Here is a 25,407-nt window from a genome sequence, read left to right as displayed (position 1 = left end):
CTTTTTACAAAACACTTTATTCTTTATATTATATAAAAGATGTCTACAAAAATGCATAACACCTAAGACATATTTCACAATTAAAATCGTAATTAAGACATTGACACACACCTACAAAAATTAGGGGATAATATTTAGATGGCCTGCATTTCTTTATATTTTTTTGTTCTACAAAATTTAATTTTAATCAGATATTTTTATATTTTATTACTTATACGTTTCTTCCTAAATCTACATATAATAATAAAGAGTTTAGTATTCGATTATATATATACAGTAACAAATTTGTTTTTCCCTTTTATAAAGTGTTAACAAAAAATAACATCGGACTACATTCTCTGATCCAGATTAGTATAAAAGAAAACCTCACTGCCAAAGAGTTTTTCATTATCTATTCTCTTCATTGTGTCTCGATATTATTTGTGCAGAGAGATTAAAAAAAAAATAGAGAGGCTGTAACTTTTATTACCTCGCCCGTCCCCAATAACTTTTTTTTTGGTTTAACACCCGAAACCAAACAATCTTCACCGCGGCGAACCGTCTCAACCCCCGTCGCCGGAGATTACTCTCCCCCGAAACAAACCCTAATTATATTATTCATCGGTTTCGTGATTTGTCTGCCACTAGGGATTCTCCCACTGTTGGTAAGTCTTATTTAGCCCCAGCCTCAATTTCGCCGTCGCGTTAATTTCGTTTCACTTAGAAAAACGTTTTCACTGTGCTGTCGAGTCTGTTCCGCTTCTGCTATATATCAGACTGTAGTGGTTCGTTCATAGATATTAGAGAGTGTTTAAATGATAGGGGATATGATTTGATCTCCAGAATCAAATCAATACCTTTCCATTGAATTTGATTACTACCTTTTATTGCATTTAGGTTTATTCTTTGTTTATGACTGACTGAATGTTTTGGTTATTATTAATGCTTATTCATTAGGAAGTGAAGGGAGGCTCCTAGTAATAATGGAGGGAAGAGAGGATACAGTGGAGGGAAAAGAAGATAGAATGGAGGTGGAGGTTGAAAAGGTGGAAGCAAGGGAGGAGGAGCGGAATGATGAAGTGATGGAAGAAAACAACAATCAAGACGAGGAGATGCAAGATACTGAGTTGAGATCCGAGAGTTCTGTTTCTGTTTCGGATGAAGAGGAAGAAGGATTGCGGTCTGGGAATGATGATGAGTTGGATCTTGAGGTAACCAACTTGTGGATGGATATTCTTTTGTTGTTGTTGTTGTTGTTGTGATAGCATGACCTAATAATATACCTTTATATTATGCAGAAGCCTCTGAGCGAGGAAGAAGTAGACGAGTTGATTTCAGATCTTTTGGGAGTCGAGAGCAAGGTATTGAATCTCCTTCCTTTTGCTTGATGGAGATATTAGTAGGCCTTAAATCTTACTCACTATGATTCCGCATTGGTGTTTAGGCTGCGGAAGCTCAGGAAGCACTTGAAAAGGAGTCTCTTTCTAGAGTAGAGAGTGAAGTTAGGGAGGAATTAGCACAGACGCTTCATGGCGATGAGGTTAATTTCTCTTTTTTTTTTTTTCTCACTTTCATAGCTTCGAGTTCCCTTTGTTCTTTCTTATTAAACATCTTAGAGCGTGCCTGGTTTTAGCTGGATAAAGCTGTGGAAGCTGAAATGATGACATTTAAAGATGAATGGGAGGCAACTCTTGATGAGCTTGAAACCGAAAGTGCAAACTTGTTGGTATGCTCTTTTTTGCTTCTTTTGTTTATTTATTACTCTAAAAGAACATACAAATTTTATATTCTCTTTTTGTTTCTTTCTCAAAGGAGCAACTTGATGGTGCTGGAATTGAACTTCCAAAATTGTACGAAATGATCGAAAGTCAAGCCCCTAATGGTTGCTATACTGAAGCTTGGAAAAAGAGAGCCCACTGGGTTGGGACTCAGGTGACAAAAGAAACTGGGGAGTCATTGGCTAACGCAGAGACTTTTCTTCTCACCCACCGGCCTGTCCGAAAGTAGGGTTTTGTTTTGTTTGTTTTCAATTTTTAGTTAGTGCAATTACTCAATGGTGTATATTTAATCATTTTTTTCTGGTGTAGACGACATGGAAAACTTTTGGAGGAGGGAGCTAGTGGGTTTCTGGAGAAAAAGTTTGCTGACGATGCTGTTAAAGAGAGTCTAACTGGAACATCTGAGCTTGACTGGTCGTCTCTCAACAAAGTTTTTTCGGAGAAAAGAGATGAGGCTATTTCCTTCGGTAGTAAGCATTGGGCTTCTGTTTACTTGGCAAGCACTCCACAACAAGCTGCAGCCATGGGATTAGAATTTCCAGGAGTTAATGAGGTTAAATTTTCATCTTTGCCTTTATTTTATCTGTTGAATTTTCTTCACTTCAAGTAAAAGCGTTAAGCGTCTCCTTTCTTGACGATTTTACTTCGGTGACCTACTTGGCATAATACATTTATGAAAGCAGGCATTTTTTTCCTTGTTAGTTTCTGCTTGCATGTCAATAAATTTATGGTCCAATGTTCTGCCCTGATCAGGATAGGAAACATTACTAACTCTACTCTACAGTGTAGGTTTTCATTAGCATAAAAATAGTAAGCCAAGTTGATGTCAATAATTAAAAGAATGAAACATTTAGCTAAGCTCTCAGGTCTAAAAAGGATTGACAAAACTCGATCATTAACTTGGTTATCATTAGTTGGTTTAGATGATGCACAGAACATTATTTGCTACCTTGGGATGCAAGTTATGTTTGAAAATTTCATGTTCCTTCTCAAGCTAGTTCAGATTGATTATCACTGTAAATTTTTTTCTTTCAGGTGGAGGAAATTGAAGAGATAGATGAAAGTTTGGCAGACCCTTTTTTCGCCGATGCAATAGAAAACGAAAGAGAACTTGCCCTCACTGAAGAACAAAAGAAAAACTATATAAGGGTATTATATTTTTACTTAACTTCTTTCATTTCTGTGAATAAGCATGCTACTTTTGAAAGTATTACCGTTTCTGGATGCTCTTTATGTTCCTGCTTTTACAGAGTTCTGCAATGAAATATGTATTCGTAATACCATTTAAGGCTATTCCCAACTCCCGTCTTTCAATTTATAATCTTGAATATGACATTAAATCACCAACAGGTCAAAGAAGAGGATGATATAAATACCGATCGTGAACTTCAACTTCGTTTGAAACGGAAGAGACGCAAGAAAAGATCTAAACAGGTCTGTTTTGCATATTCTTTGAGTTTCTTCTTGTAGCATAGCATATATTTATTCAAGACTTCTTGGGGTTACTAGTTACTTAGAGTGTTACCGGTTATCTATAGGGGATAATGTGACATCAGTCTTAGTGAGCCTGGAGAGTTTAGTCACGTAGAGTTTGTGTTTTGCTATAAATTTTGTCTAGTTAATATTGTGGTGATTTCATGTATATATATAAGATATGAATTTAATGAGGAATATATTTTATAGGGTAAGATGATCATTCGACTGCTATTTAGCTTTTACGTCTTGTTGCTAGATTGTTAGTGACGGTTCTGTCTTGTGTTAAAGCGAGATTTGGGGCATGCAGTGACTGGGGTTTTGTTGGTTTGAAGGAATTATCATTTGGCTCACGTCGCAGTCTTCATTTGGTTTTATTTCAGGTTATCAGGCACACGGCAGAGGATAGGGATGATGATTCGGCGTATTTGCATGGGAATTCAATTGCCCCAAACTCTGCTGAAGATCAAGTAAAATGTCCGGAGAATAGCACTGAGTTTCAAAATAATGAAGTTAACAAAGAGGAAAACGGGAATTTGTCTAATTCAGATGCAGATAAGATGGTCCCCGTTGCAGATCTTGATGTAGATACCATGAGAGATGATTTGCAGAATCCAGCAAGCAAATTTAGGTGTACTGCCTGTAATAACGTAACTGTGGAAGTGCACAGTCATCCCCTTCTAGATGTAATAGTTTGCATGGATTGCAAACGTTTAATTGAAGATAGAGTTGCTACGGTATGTTTTCTTCCTCTTCCAATTTTATGCGACTTACAATGCATTTGCGTATGGGCCAGATATAGACATGTAGTTTGAAGGATTTGTTTAATCGTTTCTTTTTCAATTATCATTACCTTCATCAAATGCTTTTCTTTGACTAAACGGCTTCATTTAGTGCATATGCTACTTTTTGTTATTTGGACGATCACATAGAAATGTTGCCGTAATCTAACAAATATTTTTTCCATATCTTTCTCTCTCTGACCAAAACGTTGGCTCTGACCAGCAGGTTGATGCCGCTTTGGAACGACACTGTGAATGGTGTGGACACATTGCTGACTTAATAAATTGTAGGTCATGCGAAAAACTTTTCTGTGCATCATGTATAAAGAGGAATATTGGTGAAGAATCCTTGTCTGAAGCTCAATCCTCTGGTTGGGATTGTTGCTGTTGCGCTCCCATTCCCTTACGAAGATTGACACTGGAACTAGAGAAAGCCATGGGAGATAAGAAGTCAACGGAGTCTAGCTCTGATTCCAGCTCGGATTCTAGCTCTGATAATAATTCTGTTGATACAGATGCTGATGTCAATGTAGCAGCAAGGTATATCATATATATAGCGGATATAAAAGTCAAGCATGTCTCAACTAATTTTGAATTTTTTCTTACGTTTAGCTCAAAGAAGAAACTGAAAAAGAAAATCCGGCGGATTATTGATGATGCTGAACTAGGGAAGGATACGAGAAGCAAAATAGCAATTGAGAAGGTGTTAACTTGCTCGACAGTTATATTTGCTATATTGGATACGAACACTGAATATATCCTTATTTTTGCTCCCTGACTCATTGTACATCTGTTTTTTTTTTGTAGAAACGACAGGAGCGCCTTAGGTCCTTGCAGTTTTCTGCCAGATACAAAACAATTAGCTCTATGGGAGACGTGAAAATTCCAGAAGGTGCAGAAGCTGAGGTTCTTGGTGATGCACACAGTGGTTACATAGTGAATGTGGCTAGGGAGATTGGTGAAGAAGCTGTGAGAGTTCCTCGTAGCATATCTGCCAAACTAAAACCCCATCAGGTTAGCAATAACATGTGTGCATCCTTTGTTGAGCCTAAACCATTTCATAACATACTTCATCTCTTTCAGAAAGTCATTTGTAATAAGTGAATAGTCGAGTCTTGTCACCTACACTATTGGGCATTAAACATACTCATCTCTTCTAGTAATGCGTATTATGGAAATGACTTCTTGTCTAAGTTTGGTGATTTCTATTTTCAGGTTACAGGGATTAGATTTATGTGGGAAAATATTATTCAGTCAATCAACAGTGTGAAGTCTGGTGATAAAGGTCTCGGGTGCATTCTAGCACATACAATGGGCCTGGGGAAAACTTTTCAGGTGCTTATTTTTTTTCACGCACGAGTCTGTTTGCATGTATCTTATTATCGTCCTGTCTAAGTAATGCACACTAGTAATGGTTAATTGTTAATATGATGTGTGGTGTTACTGGCTCATTATCTCTTCTCCCACTTAAATGTATCAGGTTATAGCATTCCTGTACACTGCAATGAGATGTGTTGATTTGGGTTTGAAATGTGCTCTTATTGTGACTCCTGTAAATGTGTTGCACAATTGGCGAAGTGAGTTTACGAAGTGGATGCCTTCAGAAGTGAAACCACTTCGCATCTTCATGCTTGAAGACGTTTCAAGGTATAGATTTTTTTATGGATGCAATCCCTCTCGTCCAAATTCTGAATATCTCAGCAGTTTGTCTTCCTACAAAATTTTCAAAAGGGTCCATATATAAAATACTTCTTATGTCAGGTGTATTTTTGGGGACAGTTTGTCAACGCAGTTCCAGCGCTAATTTTTTTTTTTTTTGAAGAGAGAGGAGATTGGACTTGCTAACAAAGTGGCGAAATAAGGGTGGGGTCTTCTTGATAGGATATGCCGCTTTTAGAAACCTGTCTCTTGGGAGGGGGGTGAAGGACATAAATGCGGCCAAAGATCTCTGCAGTGCCTTGATGGTAAGACTATAATTTCACTGGCAAAATTTCTTGAATTGTACACTTTTTATTAACTTTTCACTTGCTGTTTATGGTTACATATTCCTTTTATTGGAGGAATCTTTTTTGTTTAGGTTCTTTTGTGAATTGTGATATCTTGTGGAATTACTGTATCATAAATTTTTCTGTTCTCATGTTTTCTCTTGATTATGCTTGCAATGTTTTATTCTTACAATTATGTGAACCTATGTGGCTGCAGGATGGACCTGATATACTTGTTTGTGACGAGGCTCACATTATCAAGAACACCAGGGCCGACACAACCCAAGCATTGAAGCAAGTTAAATGCCAGAGAAGAATTGCCTTAACAGGGTCACCCCTTCAAAACAATCTCATGGAATATTATTGTGTAAGTTACTGAAGGAGCCATATAAACTTCTGACTAATTTGTTCTCAGCCCCTGCTTCTTAATTTATATGTCTTTACTGCCACAGATGGTTGATTTTGTAAGAGAAGGATTCCTGGGAAGTAGCCCTGAGTTTAGAAATCGGTTAGTCTCTCATACCAGTGTTTTACTATCTGCCTGGGCTCATGTGATGTTTCTAGAGTTTTAATCGTGCTTCACCTTGCGTGCAGCTTCCAAAATCCAATAGAAAACGGACAGCATATGAATTCAACTGCAGAGGACGTGAAAATTATGAACCAGAGATCACACATCCTGTATGAGGAATTGAAAGGATTCGTTCAAAGAATGGATATGAATGTTGTGAAAAAGGATCTGCCACCTAAAACAGTCTTCGTAATAAATGTCAAGCTATCGCCCTTGCAGCGGAAGTTGTATAAGAGATTTCTCAAGCTATATGGGTTCAACGATGGAAGAGCAGATGAAAGAATGAGAAAAAACTTTTTTGCTGCATACCAGGTCTTGGCTCAGGTATAAATGTGATTTTAGCTGATTTTTTTCTACATAAAAGCACTGATTAACCAGTTTGGATATTTTATTTGGTATCCTTTTTCATATTCTTATCCCCCTCTGTTGTTTCTGCGCTTCCCAGATTTTGAATCATCCAGGGATTCCGCAATTAAGAAGAGAAGATAAGACACAAGGTCGCCGCGGTAGCATTGTTGATATTCCAGATGACTGTTCAAGTGATGAAAACTTAGACTGCAACATGGTTGTGGGAGGTAACTTTTGATTCTCACTGCTCACATTTTTTAAGTTTTGTTTAAACTAAGTTACTTCAGATATTTTTTTGCTCTGATTCAAGGAAATGTTAGGTGCAGTAGAAATAAACATTTCTGTATTGTTCTAATTTGAATAAGATTTCTCCTAGCTAGAGGACTGGTTTAGTCTTTCTTACTAACGATAATCTTTTCTAGAAGCGTGTATGTTTTCAAGCTTCAGATATTTGACTAAGCTTGCAGGAGATATTCTTGATTTTACATGCATAACAAGTTCAATAGCTTTTAAAATATATCTGAACACATTGTCTCATTGTTTTGGATACTGACAGAGAAACAGAGGAATATGAGTGATTTGCAAGATAAAGTTGATGGCTACCTCCAGAAGGTAACTATCGATTACTCAGCTTGACTGTATTAGTAAATCCTGTCAGCAACTTTAAAGTAAACATCGTACTAATGCATTGTCTTTTTGGCAGGATTGGTGGGTCGACCTACTTCAAAAGAATAATTATAAGGTCTCGGAATATAGTGGCAAAATGATTTTGCTATTGGATATTTTATCCATGTGCGCTCATGTGGGTGACAAGGCGCTCGTGTTTAGCCAGAGTATCCCGACATTGGACCTCATAGAACTTTATCTTTCAAGAGTATCTCGTCGTGGCAAACAAGGAAAGTTCTGGAAAAAGGGCAAAGACTGGTATAGGTGGGTATCTAGTTCTTTAATAATAGCATTAATACTGTATGAACCATTATTACGCTCTAACTTCCCTTGCATGGATGCAGAATTGATGGAAAAACCGAAAGCTCAGAACGCCAGAAGTTGGTTGATAGGTTCAATGAACCTGAAAACAAAAGGGTGAAATGCACTCTAATCTCAACCAGAGCGGGGTCTCTTGGAATCAATCTTTATGCTGCTAACCGTGTGATCATCGTTGATGGTTCATGGAATCCAACTTATGATCTTCAAGCTATCTTTCGAGCTTGGAGGTATTTCTTAGACTACTCATGGAATTTAAATTTGTAAAACACAACATTAAGTAATGTGGCTTAGCATCGTGTGGACTTGTTGTTTGCAGGTATGGCCAAAAGAAGCCAGTATTTGCGTACAGGTTGATGGCGCGTGGGACTATCGAAGAAAAAATATATAAACGGCAGGTAATTGAAAGAAACCTAAACATTGCTAGTTTCAGTATTTATTCTTATAAGGAGACGTTCTTGAATCAGATATTGTCAAATATGATTAGGTGAACAAGGAGGGGCTCGCTGCGAGAGTGGTGGATAGACAACAAGTGCACAGGACTATCTCCAAAGAAGAGATGTTACATCTTTTTGAATTTGACGATGACGATGAAAAAGCTGACGCCGTCACCGAGATAAGCAAGCGAAACGAAGCGGCAGATAACCAAAGCACAAGATTGTTGACAGATGATTCACAGAAACATAAGGCTACTTCATCTCGTGTCGGTTGCGACTCTGACAAACTGATGGAGAACTTACTACAGCGACACAGCCCCGAGTAAGTTTGCAAGAGTAACTACTAACTTCTTTGGTTTTTGACGCTACTTCCTTTATGCCTTCTCACACTCTCTGTCCTTTATTTTACTATAGCTGGATTTCTAGTTTCCATGAGCACGAGACGTTGCTACAAGAAAACGAAGATGAAAGACTGACAAAGGAAGAAAAAGACATGGCATGGGAAGTTTACAGGAAAGCACTTCAATGGGAAGAAGTTCAACGGGCACCAGTCAATGAAGCTCCTGTGCTCCAAAAACCTTCGCCCTCCGCACAAACGCAGCCCTTACACCACCCAAGGGGGTTCAACAGAAGTCGTTTCGTGAACCGAAGCTGCACCAGAATCGCCCATCAGCTTACACTCATAAGCCAAGGGAGAAAAGTGGGTAGCAGCACAATCTGTGGGGAGTGTGGGCGAGTCATAACTTGGGAAAATGTTACACCCGCACCCAGACTTTCAGAGGTAAACTAAATAGTAAATGTAACATTGCAAAAGAGAGTTAAGTTTATTTTTCTTTTTGTCTTTTTTAAGTACGGGACTGAAACCGATATTTAAGGGAATAGTAACATTCGAGATTCCTTTTTTAGCTTTATAGATGATTTTAGATTATAGTTCCATTGCCGAGATCAAAATCAGAGCGTTTGTTAGGGTGTTTACTTTCTAATCATGCTGGAACTTGTGTCTTGTAAATCTAAAGTTATTTGAGAATTTGTAAGAGTAATCATCACTGCAAGGTTTTTGTTTCTCCAGTATACATTTTGTGCATCTCTCTGGTTCGAGATTCCAAAATACAGCTTTCTGACATGTTTGTTCAATCTGAAGTATATAAATATAGTCTCATCTTCTGGCTTGTATCCACTTGTTAGCATTATCTCAACAACATGTATGGCTATTTCCTTATCTTTCTTCTTGCAAGTGCTACATCTGTTCCCTTTCCCTCTATTACTTCCACTCAAACTCATGCCATCTAAGAGGACCAAGGCTGATTCCAAATCTTCATGGTCATAGACTCATAGGTAACAGTATCTGGAACCCCACCAGACATAACCATGATTCTCAAGATAGCCATTGCTTTATCCATCTGATCGATTCTGGCTAGGCCACAGACTAAGTTTGATACGATAAGTATGTTTTACTTGTTTTACGAACTGCACCCCCTATTTCTCTAAGAGTTTTCATTTACTTCCCACTACTTGTATGACATCCAACATTCACCCCTTGTATCTTTTTTTTTCGTTTGGGTCCATTTATTAGATTATGAGATTGGACTTATAAAGTTTTCGGTCAACCTGTTTTTAAAAAATGGATTTAAGATTTTAAATCATCTTTAGCTATACCAAACTATTATTAAAATATATTTTTTTAAAAATATTATGACACGCGTAATAAAAAAGCAGGTCAAAAACATTAACAGTTCTCTATTTTATATTCTTCAAATGAGGTATAACATTTGCTTTTCCTGCAAAGTCCAATCCCTATATAATAATCCAGCTGTTAGGTTTGATACTTGATACCATTCACAATGGGTAAGAAACTTCATTTGCCTTTTCAGAGTCTAAATATTAAAATAGTTTTCTGCTTTTGATAACATAATATCCATAGATTTAAATCTCTTATCGGAATATGTTTCTCTTTAAAATACCAAATTTACTAAATATATGTTTATTTTGTTACCTGTATTTGTGGCCGGATCTTAAATCACTAATTTATATAAAATATTACCTATTATCTAAATTAGTAATTGTTTCATAATATATCTTTTGGATAAAAATGCCGTGTGGATATCCAGTACTAATGTCCACCACCCGTGAATAAAAAATGTCAGCCAACAACAAGTGATTAACAAAGAAAACCAATTTACTATAAAGGCAGCCACAAATATATTCTCAATGAACTTGTTTTTAATGCTTTTTAATGTTTAGTTACACCTTTGATGGTTGAAAAATAAAATTATTACTGTTGGAGTAAGTAAGGTGCATAGGAAATTGCATCTTCTTCTTTGCTTTTTTGAAGCGTTATTATTTGACTTATATAATAAGAAGACAGACCTCATCACACATCAAAAAGTTTAGGAAAATTTTCATATCAAAGCCCAGCAAACAAGCAAGCAAGCCACATGTTTGTTTCCTCTCTCATATGATCCTAAAAGAAATTTATTGAAAAGAAAAAAAAAACAAAAACAAAAAGGTGATTAGTTTTTAACTATCAATTTAGTGTAGAAAAATGATATCCTGTGCTTGCTTTTGTTGTTGTTCATATTTGTTTCTTGAGTGATTTTAATAGATACCAAACATGGACCTGTAGATTTAATTCCCAATTTGCCCTTTTTCTTCTTCCTTCATCCCTTGATTGTTTTTTTTTTCTCTGGGAATATAGAAAAAGGTTGGTTTCATATTTGAACTTTTGTGGTGAATGATTTTTATTTTATTTATGCAAATATGGAAAAAGGACATATGAGGTTTCTTCATCAATTTCATGATAATCTGAAATTTTTGGTCGAGTTTAGGGTTAGATCTGATGAATCTGGATTTTTTTTTTAAAATATACATATTTACTAATTTTGTAAATTACTTGGGTTCCTCAGATCTCTCAAATCCTTGTTACCGATTCTGAGTCCCGATTACCTGAACCTGGCTGCAGTTGATGGACCTTTGACCATCCAATTCAAGAAACCCTAGATTCAACTATGTAAGCATCTTTTTTTCTCCTTTTTCTGTTTGATGGGTCTTTTTAAAAGAATTAAATTGATTCAGATGCTAAGCAATGAAACGTTACAACTATATTCCCATGTTATGATGTATTATTAGTATTGTCATTTGTTCTTTTTTTTTGTTTTTTTTAATAATTGGGTTGTGATATTCTAGAGACATGATGTTGTTATATATGGTGTTGGCAGAGAGTATGTAATGGGGACAGAGCTAATGAGAGTCTGTATGAAAGAAGAGAGTGATGAGTTACCATCTGTTCCTCCTGGCTTTGAATCATATGCTACTCTCACCCTAAAAAGAGTACTCCCTGGTGGTGGTGCTGCTGCTACTGATAAAACCATGGAAAGTGTTTCTCCTGTAACCGAACAAGCTAAGAAGATGGAGACTGAATCCGATGAACTCAAAGCTGCTCGGTCTCTAAGGCGTAGACCTTGGATTAACTATGCCGGATGTGATGATGATTCTACTGCACCAAACAATGACAATGCATATTCTCAGAATCTTAATCAAGTTAGTTCCTTTTTTTTGTTCCTTATGCATTGCACAAGTTGTGTGTTTTCTTTGCATTTTTTTCTCATTCATTTTCGTCGTTTGCAGAATTGTACTCCGAATACTTCTCTTCCAAAGGGTGTGACCCGGGGATGTGCAGAATGTAATGACTGCCAAAAGGTTATAAATCTCAGTTAATGCTTGAGCCTTAGATGTCTTAACTTTCATTTTTTCATAACCCTCCAGCGTCATATTTACAGGTAACCGCGAGATGGCATCCAGATGAAGCTCGTAGACCCGAGCTTGAAGACGCCCCTATATTCTACCCCAGTGAAGAGGTCTTGTTTGCATTCTATACTTTTTCTACTCTGAATAGATCCTTATTTTTTTCTGACATGAACTGTGCACACCTGTTTCTAGGAGTTTGAAGACACTCTGAATTATATTGCTAAAATAAGACCAGAGGCTGAAAAGTATGGAATCTGTCGCATTGTTCCTCCTCCTTCCTGGAAACCCCCTTGCCCTCTGAGAGAAAAGCAAGTATGGGAAGGTTCTAAATTCACCACACGTGTCCAAAGAGTTGATAAGCTTCAGAATCGGAGTTCAATGAAGAAGATTACTAATCAGATGAGAAGGAAGAAAAGAAAGTGCATGAAAACGGGAGTGGATGCTGTCACTACTAATGGCAATCCCGGTTCTGCAAGCACGGAGATGAGTCAGCTTTTTGAGACGTTTGGGTTTGAACCTGGTCCAGGGTTCACTCTAAATGACTTCAAAAAGTATGCTGATGAGTTCAAGACTCAGTACTTTAAAAAGAGTGAAACTTCTTCTTCTGACAATGTATGCAAAGTTGGTAACTCCATAGACTGCTTGGAGCCAACAGTTGAGGATGTTGAAGGTGAATATTGGCGTATAGTAGATAAAGCAACTGAAGAGATAGAGGTGAAGTTGCTTTTCCTTTTTATATTGGGGTTTTTATGGTCTATTTAGTGTCTCTGTATCTCCTCACTGCTGAGTTGATTCTTCAACACAGGTGCTATATGGTGCCGACCTAGAAACCGGGGTATTTGGCAGCGGATTCCCCAAGATATCAACTAGTCAGGAGGCTTCTTCTTCTTCTTCAGACGAAAAATATGCAAAATCTGGCTGGAACCTAAATAATTTTTCAAGGCTTCCAGGGTCCCTGCTTAAGCACGAGGGCAGCGATATTTCAGGTGTCCTTGTACCCTGGTTGTATATTGGGATGTGCTTTTCTTCCTTCTGCTGGGTAAGATTGATCTCTGCGAGTTGCATATATTTTGCTAGTAGCATATATGCTTAGTTGGAACATCTTCTTGTTATATCAATGGACGTATTTGTCATCATTACTCTACATCTTATTTTGCTTTACTATTTTCCAATAGTAACATGTCTTGTGCTATTGTTTTTACCAAAATAGCATGTTGAAGATCACCACTTGTATTCGTTAAACTATATGCATTGGGGTGAACCAAAGCTGTGGTATGGTGTTGCCGGGAAGGACGCTATTAAACTCGAGGAGGCGATGAGAAAGCATTTGCCTGACCTTTTCGAAGAACAACCTGATCTGCTTCATAAGCTAGTAAGTGTTAGATTTTTTTTTTATGAACTGAATCATAACTTTTCTGTTCTATAATCACACAATGGACGTCTTCCATTATGCAATTAATTATTTGGTGCCTCTTTCATGTAATGTAGGTAACACAACTCTCCCCGTCAAAACTGAAAACGGCAGGAGTACCTGTGCACCGCTGCGTCCAGCATGCTGGAGAGTTTGTCTTGACTCTTCCTCGGGCATATCACGCTGGATTTAACTGTGGTTTCAACTGTGCGGAAGCTGTGAATGTAGCACCGGTTGACTGGTTGCCTCATGGGCAGATTGCCATAGAGTTATACTGTCAACAGGGTAGAAAAACGTCAATCTCACATGATAAACTGTTGCTTGGGGCAGCAAGAGAAGTAGTGAAAGCCGACTGGGAGCTGAACTTACTGAAGAAAAATACTTTAGATAACCTGAGGTGGAAACAGTTCAGCGGAAAGGATGGAATCTTGGCAAAAACACTCAAGGCACGCATAGACATAGAACGTACAAGAAGAGAGTTTCTGTGCAGTTCCTCGCTTGCGTTGAAGATGCATAGTAATTTTGATGCTACCAACGAGAGAGAGTGCTGTATATGTTTCTTTGACCTGCACCTGTCCGCTGCTGGTTGCCGTTGTTCCCCAGAGAAGTATACATGTTTGACTCATGTGAAGCAGTTGTGTTCGTGTCCGTGGGTTAGTAAATATTTTCTGTTTCGCTATGATATCGATGAACTGAGTGTTCTTGTTGAGGCTGTGGAAGGAAAACTTAGTGCTGTGTATAGATGGGCGCGTCAAGATTTAGGATTGGCTTTGAGTGCACACGTCTCAGGAAGCAAGATGGAGATGGATGAAGAAGTAGGGAAAGTGCACAAAGACCTGAGTCCACAGGCAGCTGCAGTTGTAGGGTTAGATGTTAATTTACTTCTGAAAGACAAGGAGAAAGTATTACCAAGCCACTGTATGAAGCCTGTCAAAGAAGAAACTGTTAATGAGTCCTCTGTTCCAAAAGCTTTAGTTTGCCAACAATCTGAAGGAGGCATGCTCTCTGTGGCAGCTGCTAAGTCCAGTGGTAAAAAGAATTCACAGAATGTACCTAGTGATGTGATTCTCCTCAGTGATGATAATAAGCATGACATGCATAGGAAACGAGGTTCAGTATCTTCTGGCAACAAGCAGTTGAAAATACGAGAGAGACCAACCCACGTTTTAGCGTTAGAAGCAATTAGTAAAATCCCTGCTCCAAATTTAGAAAAGCAAGGAAAGTCTTTGCCTGATACACGAAACACTACTATATCATCATCATTGCCTGCTAATAATGACCAAAGAGCAGTGGGAGAGGATGTACCGAGTTGTTCTGTATCGCATGTTCAAGTTAATGCCGTAGCTGATGGGTCTGCTCGTGATATATGTAATAGAGTGGACACAAGCAACCACGGTGGTGAAAAACCTACTAGTAGCAGTAAATCCAAAATCTCTGGAGGTTTGGTTGTGGTTGATGGGACAAAAAGCAAAACAAGTACACCATCTTGTTCGCAAAATAACGGGACAAGAAGTAAGTCAAGTACACCAACTTGTTCGCAAAACAATAGTCCGGATAGGATCATCCGCCAAAAGGGTCCACGTATAGCAAAAGTTGTGAGGAGAGTCAAATGCAAAGTAGAGCCTTTAAGCTATGGATGTGTGCTCTCTGGAAAATCATGGTGCAACCGCCAAGCAATTTTTCCCAAAGGTGACTGACGGATCTGTGGACATGTATTTTTGCATCTTGAGAACAATATACATAGATAATTTGCAAGTGCTTAATGTATATTATATTCTTCTCCGGTGCAGGTTTTCGTAGCAGGGTTAGGTACATCAATATCGTGGATCCAACAAACATGTGCTTCTACATTTCAGAGATTCTGGATACTGGACGCAATAGTCCGTTGTTCATGGTAAATTAATATATTTCTTGATTCTATCTAATGTCTAAAATTTTGAAAACTGAGAATGATGATGTCAACCAAAACTGAAGTGTGTTGTATGTTGTTCTTGTCAGGTTTACTTGGAGGCTAATCCGAGTGAGGTGTTTGCGCACTTGTCGCCTACAAGATGCTGGGAGATGGTAAGAGAAAGAGTAAACCAAGAGATAAGTAAGCAACACAAAGCTGGTAAATTAGATCTTCCTCCTCTGCAGCCTTCTGGGAGTCCTGACGGTTTTGAAATGTTTGGATACACGTCACCCGCCATCATACAGGTACACCTTTACAAGTTTTGAATTCTGGTGTAGATGTATATGCTTTATTGTAAATTGCATTGTACCTTACATATTTGGTTTTCTAATTATAAAACGAATACTAAAATTAATTTTTAGATTGTTGATTTGAAAATGTAAAGCTCCTCCACTTGTAAATCTAGTTGACATATATATACTCTAATGTGATAAATAGGCTATCGAAGCATTAGACGTGAATCGAGTTTGCACAGAGTATTGGGATTCAAGGCCTTATTCGAGGCCACAAGTTCAGTTCCCAGCCAACACAAGCATCCAATCATCATCGGATGTGAGAAATCTCCAGAAAGCCCCCGGTCAATTGGCTGCTGGAACAAACTCTACTCTCAAAGTTCTGCTGAAGAGAGCTAACGTGGAGGAACTCAGCTCACTTCAACAGGTTTTAAGTGAGTCTAACATAGATTTGGTAACCGAACTTGTGAAGGAAGAGCTCCAGAATCGTAGCTGATATGACTCAAAAAGGAGATTGATTTTTAGTTGTGTACATACAGAGTTGATGAGGCTCACTGGCCACTGCTCATTCTTTTTGGACACCCTTTCAGAGGAAGGAGGATAGAAACTTGTAACTAGATACCCCTGTTTCTTCTTCCGTTCTCTTGAAACAACAAGAACAAGGAGAAAGAAAGAAGATGTTTAGGGTTCTTGAAACCATTAGTTTTGGTTACTAGTCGGGTTCCCCTTTCAACATCACTTACTAGTAGTATCGTCATATGTTCCTCTGTTTTGAACGTTCAAAGGAGGACTTTGGATTTAACGAGATTAAAAAATTCAAGTTCATATAATTACCCTTTTCCAATATTTAGCCCTTTCAGTTTAGAAAATAACCAACATTTTCTAGCTTCACCGCCTCCTATGATGAGCTATCACATTTATATGGATGAACACCGTTACAAGAAAAATTAGTAATCATTTTTAATTGCAAGTGTGTGCGAGTGTGTTTCATCCATTCTGTGTTTCTGGTCGTACCCGTCTGTTTCAAGCTTTGTCCAATCTTGGCTTATGCATGTGTAAGCAAGATATAAACCAAAAATACAATAATAAAATGGATGACATGAGGGTGACAATTTCATTGAGAGATAGATCGGTCCTTGCAACTTTTAATTAAAAACTTGATACAAACAATACTTAAAAAAGAGAGAGCATTTTGGTTTGCCAATTTAGTTTTGGCATGGTTCCTGAATCGTCTGCACAGCTTGCTGCCAAAGAAAATATCAATTCTTTAAACATCAGTAAAAAAAAGTGGATAGTACAGAGAGATACGATGATGATCCTTACTTGCAAGCAAGATAATGTGTAATGCACATCACTTGTTGTTATCTGGTGGTGTATAACCATTCTGATCCTGAGAAAAAAAACATAATCCACGTAAAATATTTGATATCTTAAGAATATATATATAAGTTTCCAGGAACTTGTTTCTTTGCATGTAACGCAAATGCAACATTTGAAACAATAAGAAAGCTTATACTTGCTAACTAGACGTACCGGGAAGAGTTTTCAGGGATGACGAGAATGCCATGCTCGGTTAGACTCTTGCGGAGTTTTTCAGCGGTAAGTCTTGATCCATCCTCCATATCCATGAATATCTGAACTTGTTGATGAGAAAAAAAAAAAACAAATGTTTTTTTTTAGTCAAAAACAAATGTTGTTGATAACAAATACAAGAGTTGTGTGAATACGCACCATGTTGGTCTCCATGGCTTCAACGTTCACTCTAATCCCTTTCATTTTGTTCAACCCTTCTGCAAATACTAACGTAGTTGAGTTTCTTTTTTGGCATTATTATAGTTATTAATTAGGGTAAGTGAGTGGTACGTACCAGCTAACAACTTTGTCTTCTTGTGGTCAGATTGTAGCTTCGGCAGGTTCTCTTGGAGTGCGACCAAAGCGGCTGCACACAGGACGCCTATCTGTCTCATTCCTCCACCCAATGTTTTCCTTAATGTTTTCGCCTTTTCTATGAAACTCTGTGAACCAACGATTACTGATCCTATCGGAGCTCCAAGACCTTTAGAGAGACACACCTGAAAACATAGTGTACATGTGTGAGTCATGAGTCTCGGTTACCTTTTTTTATTTTATTTTAAAGATGTTAAATAAGATATTAGCACCGAAACAGAGTCAGCAGCCTTTACAAGTCTATGGACTGAAACTCCAAGTGCCTACGGCAACAACAACAAAAAAATCATAATAGTTTAATTAGTCTAGTGGTTTATTTATGATGTATTGAGATAAAGTAGATGATTGGTATATTACAACGGAAGCATTAAAAATGCGAGCTCCATCGATATGAAGCTTCAATCCATGTCTCTTAGCAATCTCTCCAACTCTATCTGTGTATTCCGCACTCAAACATCTCCCACCAGAGCTGTATTAAATCCTCATAAGAGACTTAAACATATAATAATACAAAAAGAATCATAGAGTATGACACTTACTTGGCATGTGTGTTCTCCAAACAAATCAACCTTGTTGATGGATAAAACGTGCTTCCTTTAGGATCTCTAATGGCTCCTTCTATAGCCACCAAGTCCATTGTCCCGTCTTCTTCATTCTTGATTGTCTTGGGATGCACTCCACCTATTGTCGATATCCCTCCGTTCTCGTACACGTGGATGTGACAAGTGTCCCCAAGAATCACCTCGCTGCCTCTCACGTCGCAGTGGACCATAACGCAAATCAGATTCCCCATCGTACCAGATGGCACGAACAGAGCCGCCTCTTTCCCCATAATCTTGGCCATCTCCTCTTCGAGACGTCGAGCCGTCGGGTCGTAGCCGAGGACGTCATCGTCCACCTCTGCACTAGCCATTGCTTCGCGCATTGCGTCGGTGGGTCTTGTCACGGTGTCTGAACGTAGATCCACGATTCTCATCACCATCTTGATACCAATCTACCTAATATAACACCATTAATTGTTATCTTCTTTTGGTTATAAAGTCATATAATGCAGCAGAAGCAATAAACACCAGAGGCCTATTTGTAACGACACCAATCCTAATGACTAATGAGACTCGGAAACGTAATCCAAAAGAAAAGGATAAGCATACTTAAGCCCTTACGTGTTAAATAAGGTAACTCTCCAACTCCTGATCGTTTTATGATTTATCTTAATTAATTTGTTATAACAGTTTGTCAGTTTGACGTCAGACCAGAAGGAAGAACATTTGAACTGGTCTATTCGACAGCACAATGACTCTCCTATTAACTCGCAAATTCCTCCGTACGAATCTCAATAATTACTGTTTAAGGTAATATAAATTAGAATAAGCTTAACATTTTACCAAGAAGAAAAAAAAATTAGAATGAGGAGAATATTAAAATGTCTCCTTCCTTCTTAACATAATCATTACGAGATAAAAGCTTAGAATATCTTCATATTCTTCTTTACAAACGTGAAGTATATTTAAATAATATTTATTATAGTAATAAAGAATGTAAGAAATCAAAATATTGATACAAAATAAAAACCAGTCGTAGTAATTACAGTAGTTGGAATAAGTGAATAACCATTATGTTGAGAACTTGAGACTGAATCAGACTCCCAGATGATCATGCATAGAAGTGCATGTTATGTATGTAACACTCCCTCAGGCAAGTTAAAGTATTAAAATATGTATGATTCAATTAGTAAATAAAACCAGAGATTTTCAATAACTAAAATGATACAGACTGAAATATAGATAGCTAATACTGAAGGTTTTGGATATAAACATAAAACCAGAGGAGTACCTGTGCAAAATGAAGAAGGATGCTCTTGTTTATGATTCCAACTTAAAGACTTTATATAGCCTTTGTTGAGACCTATCACCAAATTAGCAGATCATGATAATTAAAACTTTTGAAGAAAAAAAATAAGGAAAGGTTCAGATTTATTGCTATTACAATCTGAAATTAAAACTTTTGACAAAAAATAAGGAAAGGTTCAGATTTATTGCTATTACAATCTGAAGGAGTTGCGGGGAAAAGAAAAACTGACAAAAAAGAAGAATCAGAAACAGAGATTCTATACTGAATAAAGATTTTTTACTTTAAGCATTTTATAAAACATTTTTTATTAAAACAGAAACATTTTATTGGATCTAACATTTATTGGTATGTGATATTTTCTTTAATAATCATTGAGACTAAATACTCCCTCCGTTTCATATTATTTGTCGTTATAGGTTTATGCATACATATTAAAAAAATATTTAATTTATATATTTTCAAAATAAAAATACTATTACCAATACACCTAACCATATATCAACTAATGGAAAAATAGAATAGAGAATATTATCAATAAATTTTACATTGAAATCCGAAAACGACACTTATTTTGAAACGAAAAATTTTACTATAAAATGACAAATAATTCGAAACAGAGGGAGTAACATAAATGAATATAATAATAATTTGAACTTTGTTTTAAATAATATTAAACATATGACTTAGATTTGCTTGGGTATTTTTATTATGTATTCATTAAATTGCAAAAATATAAATAAAAACAAACTAAAACTAAAGTAAATATTAAAAAACAAAGCTTTTTCGATATAGTAAAATATAATAATTTTAGTTTATCAAAAGTATTTAAATTTATGCTGGTTAAAAAAAATTTGTAATTACTTGATCAAAATAGATTTATGGTAAAAAATAGTTTTCTTATCTATTATATATTTTCTTGCTTAAAATAGTTATTAAAAAAATTATTTAATGTTTTAAAAATAAATACAAAATTTTTAAGCTTTTTTTGGAAAATTATGCTATAAAAGAAACATTTTTGAAAATTTATATTTTAGTCTGATAAAAATGTAAAGAAATCATGGATAAAATCTCATTCTTTGATGTTACAGACAGATATTTTTTTACTTTTACTATAAATTTATTTTTTAAACCTAAAATAATTACTTTATAAAAATGTTTTAAAAAGAGAAAATGGCTGACAAAAACAATTACAGCTATTTCCAATCGATCTTTAATATTTAGCTATCAGGATACGTGGTAATTCACTACGTTAGAAGAGAGACACGTGTATACTATACTTTACACTGACTTGATACATACAAATACAATAAGGCCAAAAAGTTACCAATTGGCTATCAGGAATCTAACGTTCACGAGAGAAGGATGAAGTTGTGTTGTGCATGGGAAGCACACGTTACATAAGTGTCCAAAGAAAAAAGAAAAAAAAGTTATTCACGAGATTGTTGTCTTCTTTTCATTCTACTCGGACGTATCAAGGAACCAAAAGTTATAGCCTTCACTTTCAATTCATCTAAGGCTCTGTCTTTGATACATTTAGAATCTGGTTTGTTTATAATTTGACTTTAATCTTTCGACTTATAGCATTTATGAAATTCATAATATATGAATCATGTGTTACGAATATAAGGATCGGTACAGAAAATAAATATCCAACATATGCAGAGATAGATAAATATGACTGAAGCACCAGGTAAAGGTAAAGTCGTCAATAAGTTAAGTCATGTTACCAATTAATCTCAAAACAGCTAAAATTTGTTTATATCTCGAATAGAAGGAGGAGGAGAAAAGTAGAAGGAACATACCAAGTTCTTCGTAAAAGAAAGGCGTACAATTTAGCAGACGTAACTCACCCACTCTTCAATACATTTGGTAATGAAATTAGTGTGGAGCAGCTGTAACTACGCACATCTCTCTATTTATAGAGACGTGACAGTGATAGAGACTGAGTCAGCTCTTACGTGGCTTTCCTACTCATGCATCGTCACGACTCACGTCTCCTTCCCTATCAGATTTTTTTTCCCACCTTTGAACCGTTCCTTTTCATCGTCTCTCTATTTAAAGTAGACAAACCAAATCGTGTGAACTATTATTTGTTTGTTTCCTTGTTAATATGAGATTATTTATGTGTATATAACTTTGAAAGTAATATATATATATAATTCATATTAGTTGTTTTCGAATTCAGTCTAAGCCGCCTGGCACTTTTTCTAATAGAACCAATCACACATTTCGAAACAAAACTTTTCAACAACTAGTCTTTTACTTGATTCCACAATAAGATATTATAAAGATAAAAAATCCAATCTCTCCCAAGAAAAGAGAACTTCATCTCAAATTGTTAAACATCTAGCAGCCACAGACTACACATCAAAAACTTCTCAAAATAAAAAACCTCCTGGTAGATCAAAGCAAGCTCTTTGTGATCTCTCTCGCATTATCTGTAATACGACGCTATGACATAGAGCATCAAAGCCGACGAGGCCGTCACTATAAGTTCCTGCAATCCGGGTATTAACGTCAGCATTGTTGATTTAGTTCTTGTCCAACATGGAAGTTCTCATTTCATGCCTAAAAGTTGTGCATCTAGTTCTCATATCAATAAAAGTACACATACCAAAATACCTATAGATGTGACAAGTGAAACATAATACGGATCAACAGCACAATCATGTACAACCTAATCAACTAGAGTTGTTTTTTTGTTGAGGCTTAAGCCAGCTATTGACCTAATGATCCTCAACCAGAATGATCATTTTGCGTGGGACTAAACTAAGGGATGAAGATCCAAGCTAAAAAGTAAAAGAGATAGGAGTTAAGCAAGAACACTAACCTGGTTATTGTAAAGTACTATGGGTATGGAGCTACCCATGTACTCAATAACATTTAAGATCCCAGTGTAAGCCTGCAAACAAAGCATGATTTACTAAGAGTTAAAAGTAGAATATAATCAAATAAAAGAATATCCAATAAACTATACATAACAATCATGATAATCCAAAAAACTAAATAATGTTTTTGACACTATGAACTGTAGTTATATCACATAAGCAGCTTTCTTTGATAAAATGGAAACTAGTAAGCAGCTATAGTACAAATAAAACAGAGGAGTCTAGATAGATTTTTTTGACATACCAAGGAAGCCACAAGTATAGAACCGAAAACTAATGAAAGAGACCGAAGAAGCCTCTTTCCCATTTTCAATCCTCGTCCGTTCTCTTCGCCTTCCTCCTACAGCCAGTGTCAACAATGAATGCTAATCAGGACTATAAGAGCCACCATGTGTCTCTCTACTACATTACACAATAAAGTGGCTTCAATTGTTTTTTTTCCAAAACTCACGTTATATGTTGGAGTTGAAGGTCCTTCAAAGGATTTTAGTTTCTCAAAAATTCTGTAGACAAACACAAAGGACATGAACTGCAGCGGTTTGTATTCAACATTACGTTTTATGGCAATCCATGCACTCTGCAAACAAAAAAGGCGAGAAACAGAGGCAAATAGATATATTCATATATGATTGTGAAGGGAGCAACATAATCCTCAAAACCTCATGCTTCCAAAGTAACTTACAAACACAGCTGCTATTGCTAGGTTGATCAACATAGCGTTCTTGGGGGACTTGGAATACCTGTAAAACAAGATATAAGGTGCTTTTGAAGGATGAAGCATAAATAATATGAATAAACTCACAAAGAATCTCTTACCTTGGACCCCATGGTATCATCGGCTGCTTATCAGCATATCTAATGTCCTTGGAAACCTGAATTATGAGAAATTTCACCCAGGATTTAAGAAAAGGAAGTTCAAGACGGCATATGGCAAGAAAGGGGAAACAATAAACACCTTAAACGAGCCGAAAGTCACACCCTTTTTCCTATTCATTAACTGGGAATACATGAGCTTATCATATGCTTTCTCAAGCTATCAACAGGAAAAATAAATAAAATAGAGACGTGTTAGCACAAAAAGAATAAAAGGAAACCAAAAAGAGAGAGAGAGAGAGAGAGAGAGAGAGAGAGAGAGAGAGGCAAGTTACTAGAGCAGCAGTGGCTTCATCACCACTCCTCTGAGCTTCTTTGAGTTTTCTTCCGTAAGTCTGTTTGATCTTGTCAAATCCCTCTATTGGGTTAACACCAAGAACCTGAGAAAGTATCCCACTCAAGTCACGTCTCGAGAGAGAGAGAGAGAGAGAGAGAGAGAGGCACACACACAAATGACTAGTAAAAGAAAAGACAAGTCCTTTTCAGAGGGATGAATCAATCAATCACCTCATATGGGTTAAAGTCACCATCAGACTGTGGATTTCCAGCAGAAGCAGAAGACGAAGCAGCACGTATCACAATCCTGCTCTGCAACACCCTTCTAGGAAGAAGCCTGATACATTTTCATTATTACAAATAAGGAAATGGTCTGGACAGAGTTCAGCACAACAAATTAAACTTCGCTAAAAAGTTATAAACTTTGTACCCAAATTGTAAGAAAAGCTTACAGCTTAGAAGCTGATTAACAGCTAATCAATAATACGGATGCTAAGCAAGTAATAGAGATGAAAGGCATATCACTAAAGTCAGACAAGAAGTGTATCCACCAGCTATGTTCCTTCAATTTTCAAAAGCCGACAAAGAAACTACCTGACCAAAGACGGCGACTTGGGAGCTCGAAGAGTAGAATTGAAGCTCCGATGACCAATCAGAGGAGGAGGGTAACGAAACGCGTTGGAAACTGCGGAAGCCATGATGGTGGAGGAGTAGGAAGGGGAACTGACGTAGTCGATATCGCGAGGAAGAAGCCGGTAGGGCACAGACAGAAGCGGAGCAATTAACGAGTGAGTGAGAGAGAGAGAGTTCGGCGAATCAAGACTGCTTTGGGTATAGCAATTAAGTTCGCGTGGCCTAATGGATAAGGCGCTCGCCTCCGGAGCGGGAGGTTACGAGTTCGAATATCATTGTGAACGATTAACAGACTACGTTATACGGGAAATGGCTTCTATCATATATTATTCCATTGCAACAACTTGGGCCATCTTTCTTCTTATTTTTGCGCATTGACGAAGTCTTTGTTATTTATATTTGGGCTTTGTTTCTTTTTGGGCCAGTTATACTTCCCATATAAAATGTTTTGTTTTAGGACTAATAGAGGGGGGAGCCTAACTTTTTTGGAGATAACGGTGGTCAGGTAACCCCTACGGAATCTATAAAACTTAGTTTGCATGTTTAATTTACGTGTGATATGTTGTGTAGTAAGTATTTGAGAATGCGTCTGAGAATTGTTTCTGTTTGCTTGGTTTGGTTGTTACGAAATGGATTCTGATTCCTCTGTGCAACATCCAAAAAGGTGTCGCACAACCAAAATCACATTTAATGTTTCAAGAAATAGACACGATTTTCATGATAATTAACTTTACAAATTTATTTCTCTCACCCTTTTTATTAACCACTCCATCTATTTGTTTATAACCATTTTCTCTCTAGTTAACAAAAAAAAAATCTTTACACTTGTGTAGAGTAAATGATGTGGAAAGCAATAACAGAAAAATAAAAAGTAGAGACAAGCGAGGGTGGTGTGAGACATGACATACCTACAAACCTCTAGTGAGCAAAGGATCTGCGACACACAACTAATTAACTATAGAATAACAACATGGTATAACTATAATTACTAAATAAACCAAGGACAAAGTCACAAAGGCATGCAAATAGGAAAAGAGAACATGAAACATTCAAATATGATTCTATGAAACTATCAGAGGTCAAACTAAAAACTATACTTAATTACACTTGTAACTAAAACCATATGTGTGACTTATGCCGTTTTCTAATTTCTCTATATACATCATCATCAAGTCAAAGTTCTAGAAAGAAGAATATGTATAAAGATCCCGACTGAACATTATTTATTAAATACTATAGACTTTTCAATACAAATGTTTTGTTTTA

General features: G+C 36.7%; 4 protein-coding genes across 12 annotated transcripts; 2 read left to right on the top strand and 2 right to left on the bottom strand.

Annotated features, from left to right (window-relative positions):
* Positions 1-417: 417 nt before the first annotated feature.
* Positions 418-9,405, top strand: LOC108808708 (protein CHROMATIN REMODELING 20). The gene is made up of 26 exons (XM_018580821.2): positions 418-644; positions 937-1,190; positions 1,278-1,340; positions 1,424-1,519; positions 1,613-1,705; positions 1,792-1,982; positions 2,067-2,310; positions 2,793-2,906; positions 3,108-3,191; positions 3,614-3,967; positions 4,236-4,552; positions 4,625-4,715; positions 4,820-5,026; positions 5,228-5,347; positions 5,493-5,659; positions 5,835-5,976; positions 6,215-6,364; positions 6,450-6,505; positions 6,592-6,889; positions 7,011-7,140; positions 7,470-7,525; positions 7,617-7,843; positions 7,924-8,127; positions 8,217-8,295; positions 8,385-8,656; positions 8,749-9,405. Exons 2-26 carry the CDS (start codon positions 963-965, stop codon positions 9,122-9,124), a joined length of 4,359 nt encoding a protein of 1,452 aa, XP_018436323.1. The 5' UTR covers positions 418-644; positions 937-962; the 3' UTR covers positions 9,125-9,405.
* Positions 9,406-10,686: 1,281 nt separating this feature from the next.
* On the top strand, positions 10,687-16,519 carry LOC108805862 (putative lysine-specific demethylase JMJ16). Of its 3 annotated transcripts, none has more exons than XM_018577845.2 (12): positions 10,687-10,840; positions 11,238-11,341; positions 11,550-11,871; positions 11,959-12,030; positions 12,111-12,188; positions 12,271-12,792; positions 12,884-13,117; positions 13,289-13,450; positions 13,567-15,178; positions 15,280-15,383; positions 15,488-15,685; positions 15,879-16,519. In XM_018577845.2, exons 3-12 carry the CDS (start codon positions 11,560-11,562, stop codon positions 16,167-16,169), a joined length of 3,585 nt encoding a protein of 1,194 aa, XP_018433347.2. In that variant the 5' UTR covers positions 10,687-10,840; positions 11,238-11,341; positions 11,550-11,559; the 3' UTR covers positions 16,170-16,519. The 3 variants fall into 3 exon arrangements, with proteins under 3 accessions (XP_018433347.2, XP_018433339.2, XP_056860894.1); XM_018577837.2 differs by lacking the exon at positions 10,687-10,840 and adding an exon at positions 10,877-11,035; XM_057004914.1 differs by lacking the exon at positions 10,687-10,840 and adding an exon at positions 11,089-11,111.
* Positions 16,520-16,740: 221 nt separating this feature from the next.
* On the bottom strand, positions 16,741-21,374 carry LOC108805874 (low-specificity L-threonine aldolase 1). Of its 7 annotated transcripts, none has more exons than XM_057004917.1 (10): positions 21,274-21,374; positions 19,454-19,525; positions 18,160-18,618; positions 17,978-18,089; positions 17,833-17,883; positions 17,541-17,745; positions 17,405-17,463; positions 17,207-17,307; positions 16,997-17,063; positions 16,741-16,917 (listed from the first exon to the last, which is right to left on the bottom strand). In XM_057004917.1, the coding sequence occupies exons 3-10, from the start codon at positions 18,600-18,602 to the stop codon at positions 16,879-16,881; spliced, it is 1,077 nt and encodes a 358-aa protein (XP_056860897.1). In that variant the 5' UTR covers positions 18,603-18,618; positions 19,454-19,525; positions 21,274-21,374; the 3' UTR covers positions 16,741-16,878. The 7 variants fall into 7 exon arrangements, with proteins under 7 accessions (XP_056860897.1, XP_056860907.1, XP_056860906.1 ...); XM_057004927.1 differs by having other exon boundaries at positions 18,160-18,614; XM_057004926.1 differs by having other exon boundaries at positions 21,322-21,347.
* Positions 21,375-21,698: 324 nt separating this feature from the next.
* On the bottom strand, positions 21,699-24,414 carry LOC130509199 (protein CHLOROPLAST J-LIKE DOMAIN 1, chloroplastic). Its single transcript, XM_057004934.1, has 10 exons — positions 24,103-24,414; positions 23,740-23,845; positions 23,508-23,612; positions 23,315-23,392; positions 23,176-23,231; positions 23,042-23,099; positions 22,811-22,936; positions 22,604-22,699; positions 22,302-22,373; positions 21,699-21,968 (listed from the first exon to the last, which is right to left on the bottom strand). The coding sequence occupies exons 1-10, from the start codon at positions 24,204-24,206 to the stop codon at positions 21,906-21,908; spliced, it is 864 nt and encodes a 287-aa protein (XP_056860914.1). The 5' UTR covers positions 24,207-24,414; the 3' UTR covers positions 21,699-21,905.
* Positions 24,415-25,407: the final 993 nt, after the last annotated feature.

Source organism: Raphanus sativus, chromosome 1, assembly GCF_000801105.2.
Source record: "Raphanus sativus cultivar WK10039 chromosome 1, ASM80110v3, whole genome shotgun sequence".
NCBI classification, from domain to species: domain Eukaryota; kingdom Viridiplantae; phylum Streptophyta; class Magnoliopsida; order Brassicales; family Brassicaceae; genus Raphanus; species Raphanus sativus.
Note: the sequence above shows the minus strand (reverse complement) of the source record. Positions and strands in the feature narration are given on the sequence as shown.

Excerpts from the sequence above, each read along its gene's own strand:
- LOC108808708 (XM_018580821.2), top strand. The coding sequence starts at position 963 with ATGGAGGGAAGAGAGGATACAGTGGAGGGAAAAGAAGATAGAATGGAG. Across the intron at positions 1,706-1,791 it reads CCGAAAGTGCAAACTTGTTG|GAGCAACTTGATGGTGCTGG; the intron begins GTATGCTCTTTT and ends TCTTTCTCAAAG. Across the intron at positions 6,365-6,449 it reads ATCTCATGGAATATTATTGT|ATGGTTGATTTTGTAAGAGA; the intron begins GTAAGTTACTGA and ends TTACTGCCACAG.
- LOC130509199 (XM_057004934.1), bottom strand. The coding sequence starts at position 24,206 with ATGGCTTCCGCAGTTTCCAACGCGTTTCGTTACCCTCCTCCTCTGATT. Across the intron at positions 23,232-23,314 it reads TGACTTTCGGCTCGTTTAAG|GTTTCCAAGGACATTAGATA; the intron begins GTGTTTATTGTT and ends CTCATAATTCAG. Across the intron at positions 21,969-22,301 it reads TAGTACTTTACAATAACCAG|GAACTTATAGTGACGGCCTC; the intron begins GTTAGTGTTCTT and ends CCCGGATTGCAG.
- LOC108805862 (XM_018577845.2), top strand. The coding sequence starts at position 11,560 with ATGGGGACAGAGCTAATGAGAGTCTGTATGAAAGAAGAGAGTGATGAG. Across the intron at positions 12,793-12,883 it reads AAGCAACTGAAGAGATAGAG|GTGCTATATGGTGCCGACCT; the intron begins GTGAAGTTGCTT and ends TCTTCAACACAG. Across the intron at positions 15,179-15,279 it reads CCAAGCAATTTTTCCCAAAG|GTTTTCGTAGCAGGGTTAGG; the intron begins GTGACTGACGGA and ends TCTCCGGTGCAG.
- LOC108805874 (XM_057004917.1), bottom strand. The coding sequence starts at position 18,602 with ATGGTGATGAGAATCGTGGATCTACGTTCAGACACCGTGACAAGACCC. Across the intron at positions 17,064-17,206 it reads ATCCCTGAAAACTCTTCCCG|GATCAGAATGGTTATACACC; the intron begins GTACGTCTAGTT and ends TTTTTTTCTCAG. Across the intron at positions 16,918-16,996 it reads ACACATTATCTTGCTTGCAA|CAAGCTGTGCAGACGATTCA; the intron begins GTAAGGATCATC and ends TTTCTTTGGCAG.